The following is a 13,435-nucleotide window of genomic DNA, read 5'->3' as shown; positions in this document are numbered from 1 at the left end:
GCTGCTCTCGCAGCACAAGCCAGAGGTTGAAAGTAGTAAGTGCCCATCACGGGACCCTTGAGAGTACAGAGGGCCATGTTGTTCGGGAATGCACCTCCAGCACTTACAACACATTTAGCCCCCTTGGCTGCACAAGCACCATAGGGATATAAAAAATATGGGCCCCCTCCCAACCAAGCCAGATCTTCCATCTTCTGTAGCTACCCTGGGTAATTCTAGCCATGAAGCTGGTCCCAACAGCAATCACTATCACCAGGAAGGAGTAACCTCCAACAGCAAAACATTCCTAAACTGAGGATCACCCCACCTCCCACTTGCTTTCAAGTGGCTCTATGAACACGTCTCTCACACCACGTGATCCTCATCCCCACTCCATTGATGCAACAGACGGAGGAGACTTAGCCCAAGGCCACTGAGCAAGCGTGTCAGAGCCGTGATTAATTAGTTCCTCTGTGGTTCCAGACTCGCAGTCCAGAGCTCACTTCTCCCTGCACTACGCCACCTTGCCTTTCACAGGAACGTTGGTGTCTGCCTTGCAATGGCAAGGATGGGAGGACAAAACCTAGGAGGATGCAGAAGGGAATTTTCAGTGCCCATATTTTCCCGTCAAAAATATAGTCAAAGCAGCAGCATGTAGCAGAGGATGAGAAAGCATGTCACATTTCCCTATGGGTTTGTTATAGATGCCAATTTTCGCAGGAAATTGACAGCGAAAGAGGAAACCCGCAAGTTCTCCCTATTTTTTGGAGGGGAACCAAAAAAATAAAAAAGTTTCAGTTTGAAATATTTACAAAAGAAACAACAACCACCACCAAAAAAGGGAGAGAGGTTTTTTGGTCCCATTCTATTTTGTGTTGGGGCAGGGAAGCAAAATCAGAACCTTTCAACCCAAAGAGAAGTTTTCTACAACAGCGCGGGTTTTCATTGAGAAACCATTTTTCATGGGGGGGGGGGGGGGGGGAAGAATTGAGAAAGAGAAGCAGCTTTTCCAGCTGTACTTGTGTGTTCTAATGACTGGAATACTCCAACAGGTCACACGGCCTTATAGAAGAGATGGGCAACCGAGGCTAGTGACTGGGCTACATAAAGGGCCCTTCATCTCAAGGGGCTGCAAGATTGTCCTAAACCAAAATGCTCTCTCGGGATAGGGCCATGTTGCTCACTGCGCTTGCGTACCCAGAATTTGCAGGGGGTGCCGATTGCACCATAGCAGCGCTGTGACTGGATGCAGAGGGAGCACACGGCTCTCACAGTCAGCGTGTGTGCGCATTCAGCACACACCTCCCTCCCGGTGTCCTAATTTTAAGCACATTTCACTTTGGCAACCCTGGTAGGAAAAAAAACGACACTGGTGGACTATGGCAACCCTGCACATGGGCAATGGTAAACAAAACATCTTGTGGGCCACAGGCTGACCACCACTGCCTTATAGGGACAAGCTAATCGCGGGCCCCAAAACAATCCCCCAAAATCCACCTCAGTCAGGTAGCACCAGGTAAAGGTATTTTTCCTTTCTGTGGAACAGGCACACTCTCCTTCGCCTTCCCCTCTCCCCGCAGTACTGTTCACTTCCGAATTGGTTTCCCCTCCCACAGTTCTCCCTCTCCCGCCCATGACATGCTCAGTTTGCCCCTCATCTTCTCCTAGGCAATCTGATCTGCCCCACACTTCTCAACAGCTCTGCCACACTCTGCACAGTTTGTCACATCAGACTAGAGTGGCAGCAACATACTGAACACCAATAGGGTTGCCAGATGGTTTCTGAAAAAATACTTAAAAAAAAGGACCCCGAAAATTGGGTTTTTTTTTTTTTTTTAAATTTCCCTTAACAGCATGGCCCCTTTAAGAAACACTTTTGAGGCTTTTTGGACCTAACAGGCTGTCGGCGGTTGTCTGCCATCTTATCTTCCTGCTCCGGGACAGACAGCACCACTGCAGAACCCAATAAGCACCCTGGATTTTCACCTTCTGGCCCGGGAAGAAATCAGAAAATACTGGACAATTTTTTATTTTTTTAACTGGACAGGAGGCAAAAATACCAGACTGTCCAGTTCACTATCGGACACCTGGCAACCCTAAACACCAATATGGCAGTAGAGAGGCCTACTGCTTCCGTGACTACGGGATGATTCAACGGGATTCTACAGTCCCATGAACGTGCTAGTCCTGATGCTGACACAGGCACTTTAATACAAAAAAGGGGCTATTGTAACAGATTCTGACAAAGGTCCTTGTGTTGCTTGGACAGCAGAGTTGTAGCCACACCACAGATTTTACCAACAAACAACAGACAAACCCTTCCGTTCAGGTGCTGTGCCAGAGTCAGCACAGACCTGATTTTGGACTCGGGGGCAGGCCACAGAGTGAAGGTGCCAGCATGCCATGCTCCAGCCCCACAGCAGAGCATAGGTGGGGGGTAGGTGGCGCTTTGGGACCCCACAAGCAGCTAGCCGGCTCCTTGCCTGTTTGTTAGTGGCCACCAACAAAGCAAGGGCAGGTGGTATCCAGCGAAGCATTTGCCACGTACAACCAAACACACAGCAAGAGCAACAGCGTCACCTCCCTAGCTCCGAACAGGATGAATGAAGAATATTGAGCAGAGAAGGGTGTCAGCCTGGTCAGTCCTGTGGATGTCAGTGAAGAGCAGCACACGTGGGAAGGCCGGAGGAGGAATCGGAAACAGAGACATGTCAATTGAAGCAGTCAGTTTCCACACCCACTGTACAATCTGTAAGGGAGGGCGTCTCTCCCACCAAGACTCCTAGCACAGGTCCGCACTGGTTCAGCCAGGAAGAAGGATGCCTTTTGGCTCTCCCCAGTAGGACTGCTGCCCACAGGCAGCTGGGACTCTGGTCTGCCTTGTAGCCCCTGCCGCACAGAGAATATTCAAGCAGCAAGCTAGGAGGCTGGTTGAAAAAGTGCTATTAACCCCTTTGCCACTGCAGCTCATACTGGGCAGATATTACAGTGACAGGACCACAAGAACAGATACTACCCATCAACTCCACAAAGCCCTCTGATGAAGCCAATGTCTGTCCCATCCCTGCCCCTAATGAGGTCAGGTGCCCATCATACATATTCACAAATGGCACAGCAGCCTTAGAGAAAAGGCCTGGCCATAAGGCAGCCGTTGGTAGAGGTAGACTTTGGATTTTGCCCAGTCTGTACCACAAGAAAAGTATTTTCCACTCCTCTAATGAAAACAAACAAGAAGTCAGGGTTCCGTTTACTATCCGGCTCTGCTGGACAGGACCCCAGTTGTGCAAGGCAGGGAAGAAAGGGTTAACTGGTGCCACTGCCCGGAGCGGTCCGACTCCCTGTGCTGTGCTGGCCCCGGTGGATCTTCATGTGTTTGGATAAGTGGTCACTGCGGGCAAACCTCTTCTCGCAGGTCACACACGGGTAGGGCTTGACGCCAGAGTGGGAGCGCTTGTGGCGCGAGAGCTCGTCCGACCGGGAGAACCTGCCGGGAGAAGGGAACATAGGAATGATGACCACACGGGGCCAGACGGAAGGTCCATCTAACCCTGTATCCTGTCCAACGGTGGCCAATGCCAGATGCCCCAGAGGGAATAAACAGAACAGAGAATCATCAAGTGATCCATCCCGTCACCGAATCCCAGCTTCTGCCAAACAGAGATTAGGGACATCATCCCTGCCCATCCTGGCTGGTAGCCACTGCTGGACCTATCCTCCAGGAAACTAGCTCTTTGGGGGGGGGGGGGGGGAGAAGCACGTTGGATTCTTTTGGCTGCACATTTACAGCCAGCGAACCTAGGAGAGGACTGTCATCCCCCGAGGCCACCACGGCCAAGCCAGGGAGGAGAGCAGAAGAGGATTGTGGGCACTAGGAAGGGATAAGAAGGAAGGCCTAGTAACTAGGGCACCAGACCCATGAGACCTTGGGGGGGGAGGCGGGTCAATTGCAACCGCTGCTAGACTCCCTCAGCTCCCTTGTGACATACAGCCCCCCCGAGGCAGAGAGGGGAGTGCAGTTTGCTTCAAGTCCATATGGAACCGGCCTCCCAGTTCCTCTTTCCACAACCACAGCAGAGATCCTGGCAGTTCCCCTTTTTGCTACAAACACACACCAGGCCACATTAATCCCTGGTGCAACTTCAATCCCCGATGTGGGCAGAGAGGAATTTATACAGTTGTTCCCAGCCGCAAAATGGCCACAAGGCCACAGCAGCAGCAAGGCTGTCCTAGTCAGGATGGGCTTGCTCCCGCCTCTGTTCTCTCCCCAGACCACTGGGGATAACCCCAGACTCTACACAGTTGCCTCCGAGTGCCCCATAAACCATGGCATGAGCTTGCTTTTTCAATTGATTAACAGCCAGCAGGAGCAGCAACTTTCCCTGAGTATCAGCCTGTGCCATGTTCCAGCCAGAGGGCAGGGACCCCATCCTCAAACCAGTTTAAAGAGTGAACACCAAGGGTGAAGACTGCATGCTACGTTTTGCAGTCCAACACTGAAATCTCCATCTGGAGGCATGTTAGTGAAAGAGCCACATATTCCCATGGCCCTCATCCACTTTGGTACCTGGATACATCCCTCTAGTCAGCTCCTCAATTCTACAGATCAAGTTGATCTTAACCTCTCTCTCAAAAAAAAAAAATCTCTTTACTGCATTCAAATCCCCACCCAATTTCTCCTCTTTCCTCCGTGCTACACTGGGCACAGAAATCCAAATCCTACGGGAAGGAATGCGCTGTGACTAGGCTGTCACACACTTGGGTTTGGCAGTGTCCTCGTCACAAAGCCTCAGGACCGATGGGCTATCCCCCCCCGAGGCTTCACATTTGCAAACATAACCGGAGAACACCAAACAAGGAGTGGACTGACTCCGTGTTCCAGCCCTGCGAAGCTCACGCATATGGCAGAAGCATTAGACAGAAGGGTTTTTCCAGATGGCTGAAACATATGAAAAGAATGTGAAGCCAGACGTTTCAGTTACACACAAAGCTTGCTACGATAGTATTTCAGTTTGCACCTGGTACTGTAAAATGCTGTGCCTATGGGTCTGCTCACGAACAGCACTGCAGAAATTAATCGCATCCCAAGGCGGTCTCCAGACCTTCCATGAGCAGCACTGGTTTATTTTCTAGCTTGCCCCGAGCAGCAAATGACAACATCCCAGCTCTCTAGGATAAGCAGGTCTGGGAGGGGAAGATCCAATCAGCAGCAGCTCGGACTAGGTCTACACTGCTAAGTTTGAACACAGGAGCAAAGTTCTGTTCCCACAAGGAGACAATGGACAGCAAGCTAGATAGCAGATTGCAATGCCGCACATGGTAAAATACCAATACAGTTTCTTGCAGTGCACACCAAAGCACTGCATAAGATCAGGAATGCTATTAGCTCCCCCCTCAATAGCTCTGCTGAGGCAGTATTGCCTGCAGCCTGCGCCACATGAATCTGAAAAAGAGGTCAGCACACTGGAAGAGACTAAGAGAACAGCACAAACGGTTGAGAGGCTGGCTGGGCTGACTTACAGAGCAGAGGATTCTACATACAACCTGATCCCAAGAGAACGTGGAGATAAAACTGCCTACAAGCATCTGAAGGGTTTAAGTGTCCAGAGTGGGAAAACAGACAGGGTGGTTCAGGAAGTTCTTAACTAGGAAGAAAGGGAGGATATAAAGCAAAGTAAAACTTAGGATAAACAGGAACAATGTAAGTGATTTGATTGACAAGTTCCTATGGGAAGCAATGGGAGATGCACTAGATGAAACATTCTTAAGTGGACAATGTACAGACAGAACCAATAAGAAACAGACAAGGGGCAACATTATCAAACACTCCTGAGTGACTACCTAAAAATCACTTCCAATGGGACTTAGGTGTGTTCCGGAAAATTTCATCTAAATGTCCTGTCAAAGCTTTGAGGAGGGCTGGGATGGAACGACATTTTCTCTAATTCACTGTAAAAAACTGAATCCCAGAACAAAGGCAGGTCACTTGTGCTATGTCTACACTGGCACGATCTTGCACCAGAAATATGCAAATGAGGCTAAGCATGGAATATCCCCGAGCCTCATTTGCATATCTAATGAGCCGCCATTTTGCAGAAGAGGCTCTTGTGCAAGAAGGAGCATCTACACTGCCCCTTCTTGCGCAAGAAAAACCCTCTTGCTCAATGCCGTTACGCTGATTATTTTCAGGACTAATGGCATTGCGCAAGAGGGTTTTTCTTGCGCCAGATGGGGCAGTGTAGATGCTCCTTCTGGCGCAAGACCCTCTTCCGCAAAAATGGTGGCTCATTAGATATGCAAATGAGACTTGGCGATATTACACGCTTAACCTCATTTGCATATTTCAGGTGCAAGATCACGTCAGTGTAGAAAAAGCTTTGTAGCTAAAACTCCCCTCCTGCATTAAAAGTTACAATCTCAGCCAAACCAGTCAGCATAGGAGATAACCCAGGAATCAGATGACTTGGGGGAAGCCAAGGAGTGAAAATTAACCGTTGGGAGTCTAGGAGCTAAGATACATTTAGTCCAGGATTCAGTGCAAAAAATAGTAATTGCTAGACTGAAAGGACAGTGATAGCAGAGAATCAGCTCTCTCGAGAGCTTTAGGGTTAACAGAGGACGCTGCGTACCTTTGAAGAGCAGACAAAGCCAGCTAAGTAACAGGACAAGACAACCGCAGAGTCAAAAATCTTGCAGACAGGGAAGCAGCAAGGCAGGACCGTGGGATTTTTAAAGAGGTCACAATCTGCAGGGCCAGGTTTCTAAGAGCTCAGCACCCCCAGCAAGCGCTCCTGAAAACCTGGCCCCCACTGCGGGGGACGAGCACTTGAGAAAAGCAGGACCTGCCAGGCGGCCGCTAGTTCTTTTAAGCGCAGGCAGGGGCCAGACCCTGCAGCAGGAGCCGCAAGCACCAGGCGGCTCCGTGCGCCCACCCACCTCCAGCCGCAGTCAGGCCAGCTGCAGGTGTACGGCTTCTCTCCAGTGTGGCGTCGGAAGTGGGCTTTGAGGTGGGAGCTCTTGGTGTACATCTTGCCGCAGCCGGGGTGCACGCACTTGTGGAGGCGGACGATGGACGGGGAGACCTTCTGGAACTTGGGGACAGCCTCCAGCCCTTTAGCGCTGCCCAGCGCCCCGGGCCTCTGAGCAATGGGCAGGGGGGCTATTTTGACGTACTTCTGGTCCGAGAGAGTCATGGGGGGCTGAGCAACCTGAGGGACAAAGGTCAGGCTTTGGCCCTGCACGCTGACCACCAGCTGGGCCACCTTGATGCCATCCCCAGCACTCGTCGGTGGGGGACTCCCACTGTTCACTTGGACGGGCTGGATCTGGAGGAGAACAGGGATGCTCCCAATACCCAACGTCAGGCCCGCTGCACCGGCTATTCCCTCAACCTCGGTGGAGCTCAACGCCCCCCCTTCCAGACCCATCCTGGGCACAGGCGGCTCTCCGGGGTTGGCCAAGCTGATCTCCAGCTTCCCTCTGATGGGCTGTTTCTCACTCCGCTCATCCTTGAGGAGCTCCATCTTCTCTTTCAGGAACTCCTCGATCTCCTCCAGAGTGGGGATGAAATCTCTAGAGAGGTCAGGGCAGAAGTCGGGCAGCTTCAGATGAGCTTCATAGAGGGTGGCCTGGGATTTCTCGCCTTCTTGCTTCCCTGTGGCCATTCGGAGGCAGGCACCTGGCGAAGGGCAGCTGCCACAGCGACGACTGGAGCCATCCAGAGGGTCTGACGTGTCTGTGCCACAGTCTTCCGGCAGAATGCAGGACGGCATCTTGGTCTTCTGAGCCAGAGCGTCACTGTCCAGCCAAGAGGCACCAGCTGGTGGGGTCACGGGGTCCAAAGCAGGGAGCTGCTCGCTGCAAATCACAGAGACCATTTGTTGACCAGCCTCCCTTCTGCGTGTAAAGATGTCCAAGGGTCCAGGCAGGATGCCTGTGCAACATACAGCAGGTAATCCTGATGTAGCAAAAGCATTAGCTCACCTGCAAAGAAGTGACACAGAGATTATTTACCAGTGCACACATCTAGGAACAACTAGATGACACACAAGCCTCTGCTGAGGTTTTTAAATTGCTGTGGTACTCCCAAATAACTGGGAGGTGTAGTGATCTGCAGAAATCCGCATTGTCATGGGATGGAAGCTTTCTTCCTTGCTTCCATTATTTGCATTAGCAGCCGCCTTGCCATGCATGAAATACTTTCCTGATACTGCTCTTCTGTTTCAACAATCACTGCAGCCATTGCCAGACAGACGGTGTGCAATTGTAAATGGGGGGGGAGGGGGAGAGAGTGGTTTTGCAAAGTCCTGACTAGTCGTGGGAGGGGATTCAGAAGATAAAATCGGAGATATCATTAAAAAGTAGCAAGGAGCAAGAGGAGAGAGAAAGGAAGCCCATATTAGAGCCACTTGTGAGCCGGTAACTTCCTGTGTGTAAGCAAATACATACATGGATTCCTTCAGAGCTGTGCAAACCAGTTGGGCCAGTCCTTGCTCGCACCATCTGCCCAGGTCCGCTACCATGGGGAAGGACAGAGTCTGAGGAGCATTCCAGTTTTAGCAAGCCCTGCCTTGAAAATAAAAAAACCCAACCACCTGACTTCGTTGATGATGTGCCAAGGGCAAAATGTAGGACAAAGACCCTAAAATTGCTCAAGGCCTTTCGCAACCGCGTCCGTAACATGCCTTTGCATCTCTCACCAAGGTACAATGAACAGGAGCCAACACTGAGTGTATGCGAGACAAGAGATGACCTGGGGGGAGGCTGAACTGGCCCAAACTTCAGATCCCAAGGCTGGGTTTCCAGCTTTAAGTCCAAATGCCTCATCGTTACCTTCAAGGCTCTCCACAGGCCATGTCTATTCTTCTGCTCCCATTTCATTCTCCACTCCTGCTTCAATCCCGATACTTCCCTCTCCACCCTTCCGCAGAGCGACTCCTTTCAGGCTACGTTTACAACAGCTTCCCACCCTCTGCACACCATGCACCTTCCTTATCCTCCTCCAACTCCTCCCTTAGGAGTCAGTTCTTTTGTGAAACCTTCCAGCACGCCTCTCCTCCAGGAGGCTGCAGGGCCCAGGTTGCAAAGTCCAAGTGAGCTGACACCTCTTACAACAAGGAGGATAGCAGAAGAAGCATTCTCAGAGGACAGCAAGGGTTTTCCAGCAATTAGCACAATCATCTGGAATTCACGAGGCATGAGTTCAATTCCCTACTCTGCCAGTCCCTATGACATCTCAGGAAAGTCATTCCATCTCTCGGTGCCCATTTCCCCTTAGCAGGGCCCCACTTCACAAGGACATGGTGAGAACAATCATTAAAAAGATTGCATAAAATGCTCAGATCAACGAGGCCAACGACAGACACGCTCAGGTGTCACTGACAGCATCTCAGCCACCTGTTCTCTCACCAATAGACGCGATCCAGTAAAAGTCATTACCTATCCCACCTTGTCTCCTCTACAGCATCTTAAGCTATGGGAAGATCTAAAAGCACTTCAAGCCTCCCAAAGACCTTGCAAAGCAGGCCAATACACTGCAATCACAGATAGGCACAAAGTAGTAAGCGATTTGCCAGAGGTCACAATGGGCAAGAGCTGGAAACAGAACCCAAAGGCCCCTACTTCCAACTTCCTTAGCTAATCAGTGTGGTACATTCCCTCCCCTTTTTAAAAACACCCCAAATGGCAAAATTACTATCAATCCTTTGGGGCGGATTGATACAAGGCCTAGCACAATAGGACCTCTACATTAATGCAAAATAAGTAAATGATGATACTAAGTAGAGATGTTAAAATGTGTGTAACTGAATGTGTATAGCCGCTGAAAATGTCAGCGATTACACACACTGTGGCAGTCAGCTCCCCGGGAGCTGGCTTTTAAGCTGGCTCCCCGTGCATACCAGCTCCTGGTACACACTGGTCCCCACCTGTAGCCCCACTCCCATGGAGCCGGATGGCACCCCTACACTGCTGCCTCTGATACAGATGCAGCAGTGCATGGTGGCAGTGGGGTCCCCAGGAGCAGGGCAGGAGCCTGGGTGTAACTGAACGTTAACCGATAAGCCCAGGTTTATTGGTTAACTGTTTGCATGGTTCCACTTTCACATCACTAATTGTAGGCACTGACAGCACTATCAGTGACCAGTGAAAACAGATACAGAAATGCCCACACTAGTCAAGGACTAGTGAGCACACATGGACATTAGTGCGCAAACACTGCTCTGCAAAAATGAGAGCAAGGAGAGAGCTGCACCCCAGGTAAAATAGATCCACAAAACAGATTAGTTACTTGAGACAAAGGAGAAGGATGCTCGAAATATGGGACCAGGAATCAAGTCTGGATTTTATCCCTGGCTCAGCCAGACACTTCCTGAGTTATCTTGCAAGTGACTTTTCCTCTCTGTGCAAATTATTTCTCTCTGTATCTCAGTCTGGCCATCTGCACAAAACCCGCTCTAGCTCAGGAGAAGCAACAAGGCAAAAGAGGGGTTTGTAGACCCTGGGACGAGAGAGACAGAGAATTAGCATTAAAGCACTAGCAAAGACAGAGCAACCCTGTGCCACATGGCTCTCTGGTGATTCCGGTTAGTACAAGCCACAGTTGCAAGCGACCATAGGCATTCGGTCCGCCTGGGGAAGGGACCGCAAATGAAGCGTGCACCAGCTTAAGCTGCCTTGCCTACCATGCAACTTCCCTGCTCACTCCGGCCACCTCCATTCATGGCTAGGGGCGGGCCACCCTCCGGCCACCGCTGAACGGCCAGATCTAGCGTCAACCATGCGGTCTGGGAGTTTGCGAGAGGCCTGCTAGACCCGACTGAGTTTCACTCCGGAGTGACTCCCCACGGGACGGCAAGTCGCCCTCCCCACACAGATCCCGAGTTTGGCTGAAGCCGGTCGAGCCTGGGGGGACCCTTTAAACGCCGGGGGGGGGGGGGAGAGTGTGCACCAAAGCCCCCCCGCACTGCATTCCGGCCCCTCTGCGCGCTGCCCCCCCCCCCCACCGCGGGAAGCGCCTCTCTGCAGATCTTCACCCACACACGTGGCGACTGCGTCCCCCCCGCACAGCTGACGGCGCCGCTGCTGCTTTTCCCCACTGCACGGGGAGGGGGGGTGCAGCTCTGGCCATAGGGGCCAAGGGCCGCCCCCTGCAGCGCAGAACCAGCCCCCCCCCCGACCCAGCGCGGCCCCGCTCCCCTTACCAGCCGGCTGCGCCCTTCCATGCGGGCCCTCTCGCTCACATGACCCGCGGGACGCTCCAGCCCGGGCCGCCCCGCCCCGCCCCGCGGAGGGCTCGGCTGGCTCCCCGCAGCCCCATTGGTGCGCGGCCGCCGGGGCTCGCCCGAGCCGGGAGGAGCCGGGACCTGCCTCTCGCCGGAGCCGCACTCCCGAGAACTGGGGGAGGAGGGAGCATGCTGCTACTCGGGGGTAATTCATCAGATAGGGTCATTAAGGGCTCCCCGTGGGAATTAATGAGGGGCTAATAACTAAATCCGCCTGGTTTAACTAGCCCAGCAACCCATGCCGATTAATTAACAACAATTAATTAATTAAGCGATCCGAGTGAACACCTAGCCGCTGGTTGTAATTAGAGGCCGAAGCAATGGCGCTGTAACTCAAGGACAATAAGGAAGTGGTCCATGAAGGCATACTGGATAATTCAGGGTCCAGGATAACACTGACGCACTTTATCGGCCACTAGGGACCAGGGGGAATAGCAAAAGACCAGCTTTGCCAAGGCGTGTAGGCACCTAAAGGTGCTGGTCAGCAGGTGGTGCGATTTTCTAAAGCATCTATGGTGCCTAACCCCCACTTCAAATGCTACTCCGCCCTTTTTAAGCATTTTTAGGCAACTGAAATACCTTTACAAATCTGGCCCCAAGTGCATGGGACAGAGGCTGTTCCAGGGAGTCACAATCCCTTAGTACCCTGGTCCACTCCATAACCCCCGTAGCATGGTTGTTTTATTGTCTGAACACAGGTAAGGATGGGCTGTAGCTCTAGGAACACTGGGATCCAGGCCCCACCAGGCCAGAATAATGATAAAATACAATACTGGGTTAATACCATTCTTTATGCAGGGGGGGTTCACAGATTTCACCATAGCTGACATTTCTATAACATCTTCCCTTCAAAGCACTGACCATAGGGTGCTCTGCACAGGATCAGTTTTGTACACCTGCTTGACTTGTGTGAGAAATTTCTCCTGACTCACATGCCAAAGAGGCCTTAAATCAGAGACATTGGTGCTGGGCAAAGCCAGGAAGTTAAGCTAAGGAGGAAAAATACTAGGGCCCAATTTTGGGCAAACTATTCAAGGGTCCAAGGTGTCGTGACTTTCCATGCCAGCATGGCACTTAACTACCATGTGCGCCCAGGAGTGAAACCACTTCTTAAAGTAACAGAATGAATTAGACACAGACTAGGGCATAGGCCAAATCTGGGCAATAATTTTGGATTGGGGGGAGCTATTCCAATATTTTAGCAAGTGCTCAAGGGCCACCCTTTTCTATGCGGGGCAGGGTTTGGGACAGGGATTGGGTGCAGAAAGGAGCTCGGGGTAGGGGACTGAGATGCAGGAGAGGGTGTGGTGTCTGAGAGGAAGTTTGGGTGAAGAGATTGTGATCTGGGGCAGGGAATTAGGGTGCAGGGTCTGGGACAGGTATGGGTGCAGGAAAGGATTATGACCTGGGAAGGGGGTGCAGGGTCTGGGAGGGAGTTGTGACCCGAGGGAAATGGGGAGGGGGATGCATCAGGTTTTGGTAGTGACCTGGGGCTGGGAGTTGGGGTACAGGGAGGTGGTGGGTTGCTAGGGGCATACTTTGGCTGGGAAGTGCTTACCTAGGCAGCTCCTGGCCAGCAGCCCTTCAGAACCCTGAGACAGGCCCCCTGCCTGTCAACAGCTCCACACCGCTCAAAGCGGCGGCTGCTCTCTGCTCTGGGATGGGAGGCGGCTTCATGCAGTGGTCCCACCTCCAATACAATTTCACAGCTCTGTTGGCCAGAAACCCACCAATGGGAGCTAAGAGATTTTGCTGGGGATGGGAACTGCACACAAAGCCTTCCCTCGCCTCATGTCTAGAGTGGAGAGCAACAGGGAGCAGACAGCTGCTTAAAAGGGTGTGGGGCTGCTCTGTGTTTGACGGTCCCAGCAGGGCAGCCCATGGGCCAGATCCTGTGGCTTACTCGCCCCAGCATAGACCCAAGTAGTCCAGATTGCTCCTCCCTTCTAGTTACATTGCCTGTAGACTGCATGGCTGGGCTTCTTTCATAGGCTAATGTTTCCCTCAGTCCCTTCTCATAGGACTCCTTGTATTGTCACTTATTTTCATTGGGTGAGACACTCTCAGGTCCAGAACCGCAAAGATCATTGATTTTGATGGAAGTTAAGAATGTAAATACCTTTGGTGCTGTGGACGTTTCTTCTAAAACATCTGCATATGACACAATGCCATTCCCC

The 13,435-nt window shown here is 51.8% G+C and overlaps 1 protein-coding gene across 3 annotated transcripts; it reads right to left on the bottom strand.

Moving 5' to 3' along the window:
* Positions 1-2,164: 2,164 nt before the first annotated feature.
* Positions 2,165-12,838, bottom strand: LOC102456189 (Krueppel-like factor 15). Of its 3 annotated transcripts, none has more exons than XM_075910092.1 (3): positions 12,817-12,838; positions 6,913-7,959; positions 2,165-3,463 (listed from the first exon to the last, which is right to left on the bottom strand). In XM_075910092.1, exons 2-3 carry the CDS (start codon positions 7,851-7,853, stop codon positions 3,283-3,285), a joined length of 1,122 nt encoding a protein of 373 aa, XP_075766207.1. In that variant the 5' UTR covers positions 7,854-7,959; positions 12,817-12,838; the 3' UTR covers positions 2,165-3,282. The 3 variants fall into 3 exon arrangements, with proteins under 3 accessions (XP_075766207.1, XP_006139256.1, XP_014437092.1); XM_006139194.4 differs by lacking the exon at positions 12,817-12,838 and adding an exon at positions 11,178-11,410; XM_014581606.3 differs by lacking the exon at positions 12,817-12,838 and adding an exon at positions 8,425-8,953.
* Positions 12,839-13,435: the final 597 nt, after the last annotated feature.

The sequence above is a fragment of the Pelodiscus sinensis genome, chromosome 27 (assembly GCF_049634645.1).
Source record: "Pelodiscus sinensis isolate JC-2024 chromosome 27, ASM4963464v1, whole genome shotgun sequence".
NCBI lineage: Eukaryota > Metazoa > Chordata > Testudines > Trionychidae > Pelodiscus > Pelodiscus sinensis.
This window is presented reverse-complemented; position numbering and strand designations above follow the sequence as displayed.

Bases quoted from the DNA above. Each gene is read 5' to 3' on its own strand.
- LOC102456189 (XM_075910092.1), bottom strand. From the start codon at position 7,853: ATGGTCTCTGTGATTTGCAGCGAGCAGCTCCCTGCTTTGGACCCCGTG. The intron at 3,464-6,912 runs GTGGGTGGGCGC...TTCTCCCGGCAG, and splicing joins TGGCCTGACTGCGGCTGGAG to GTTCTCCCGGTCGGACGAGC.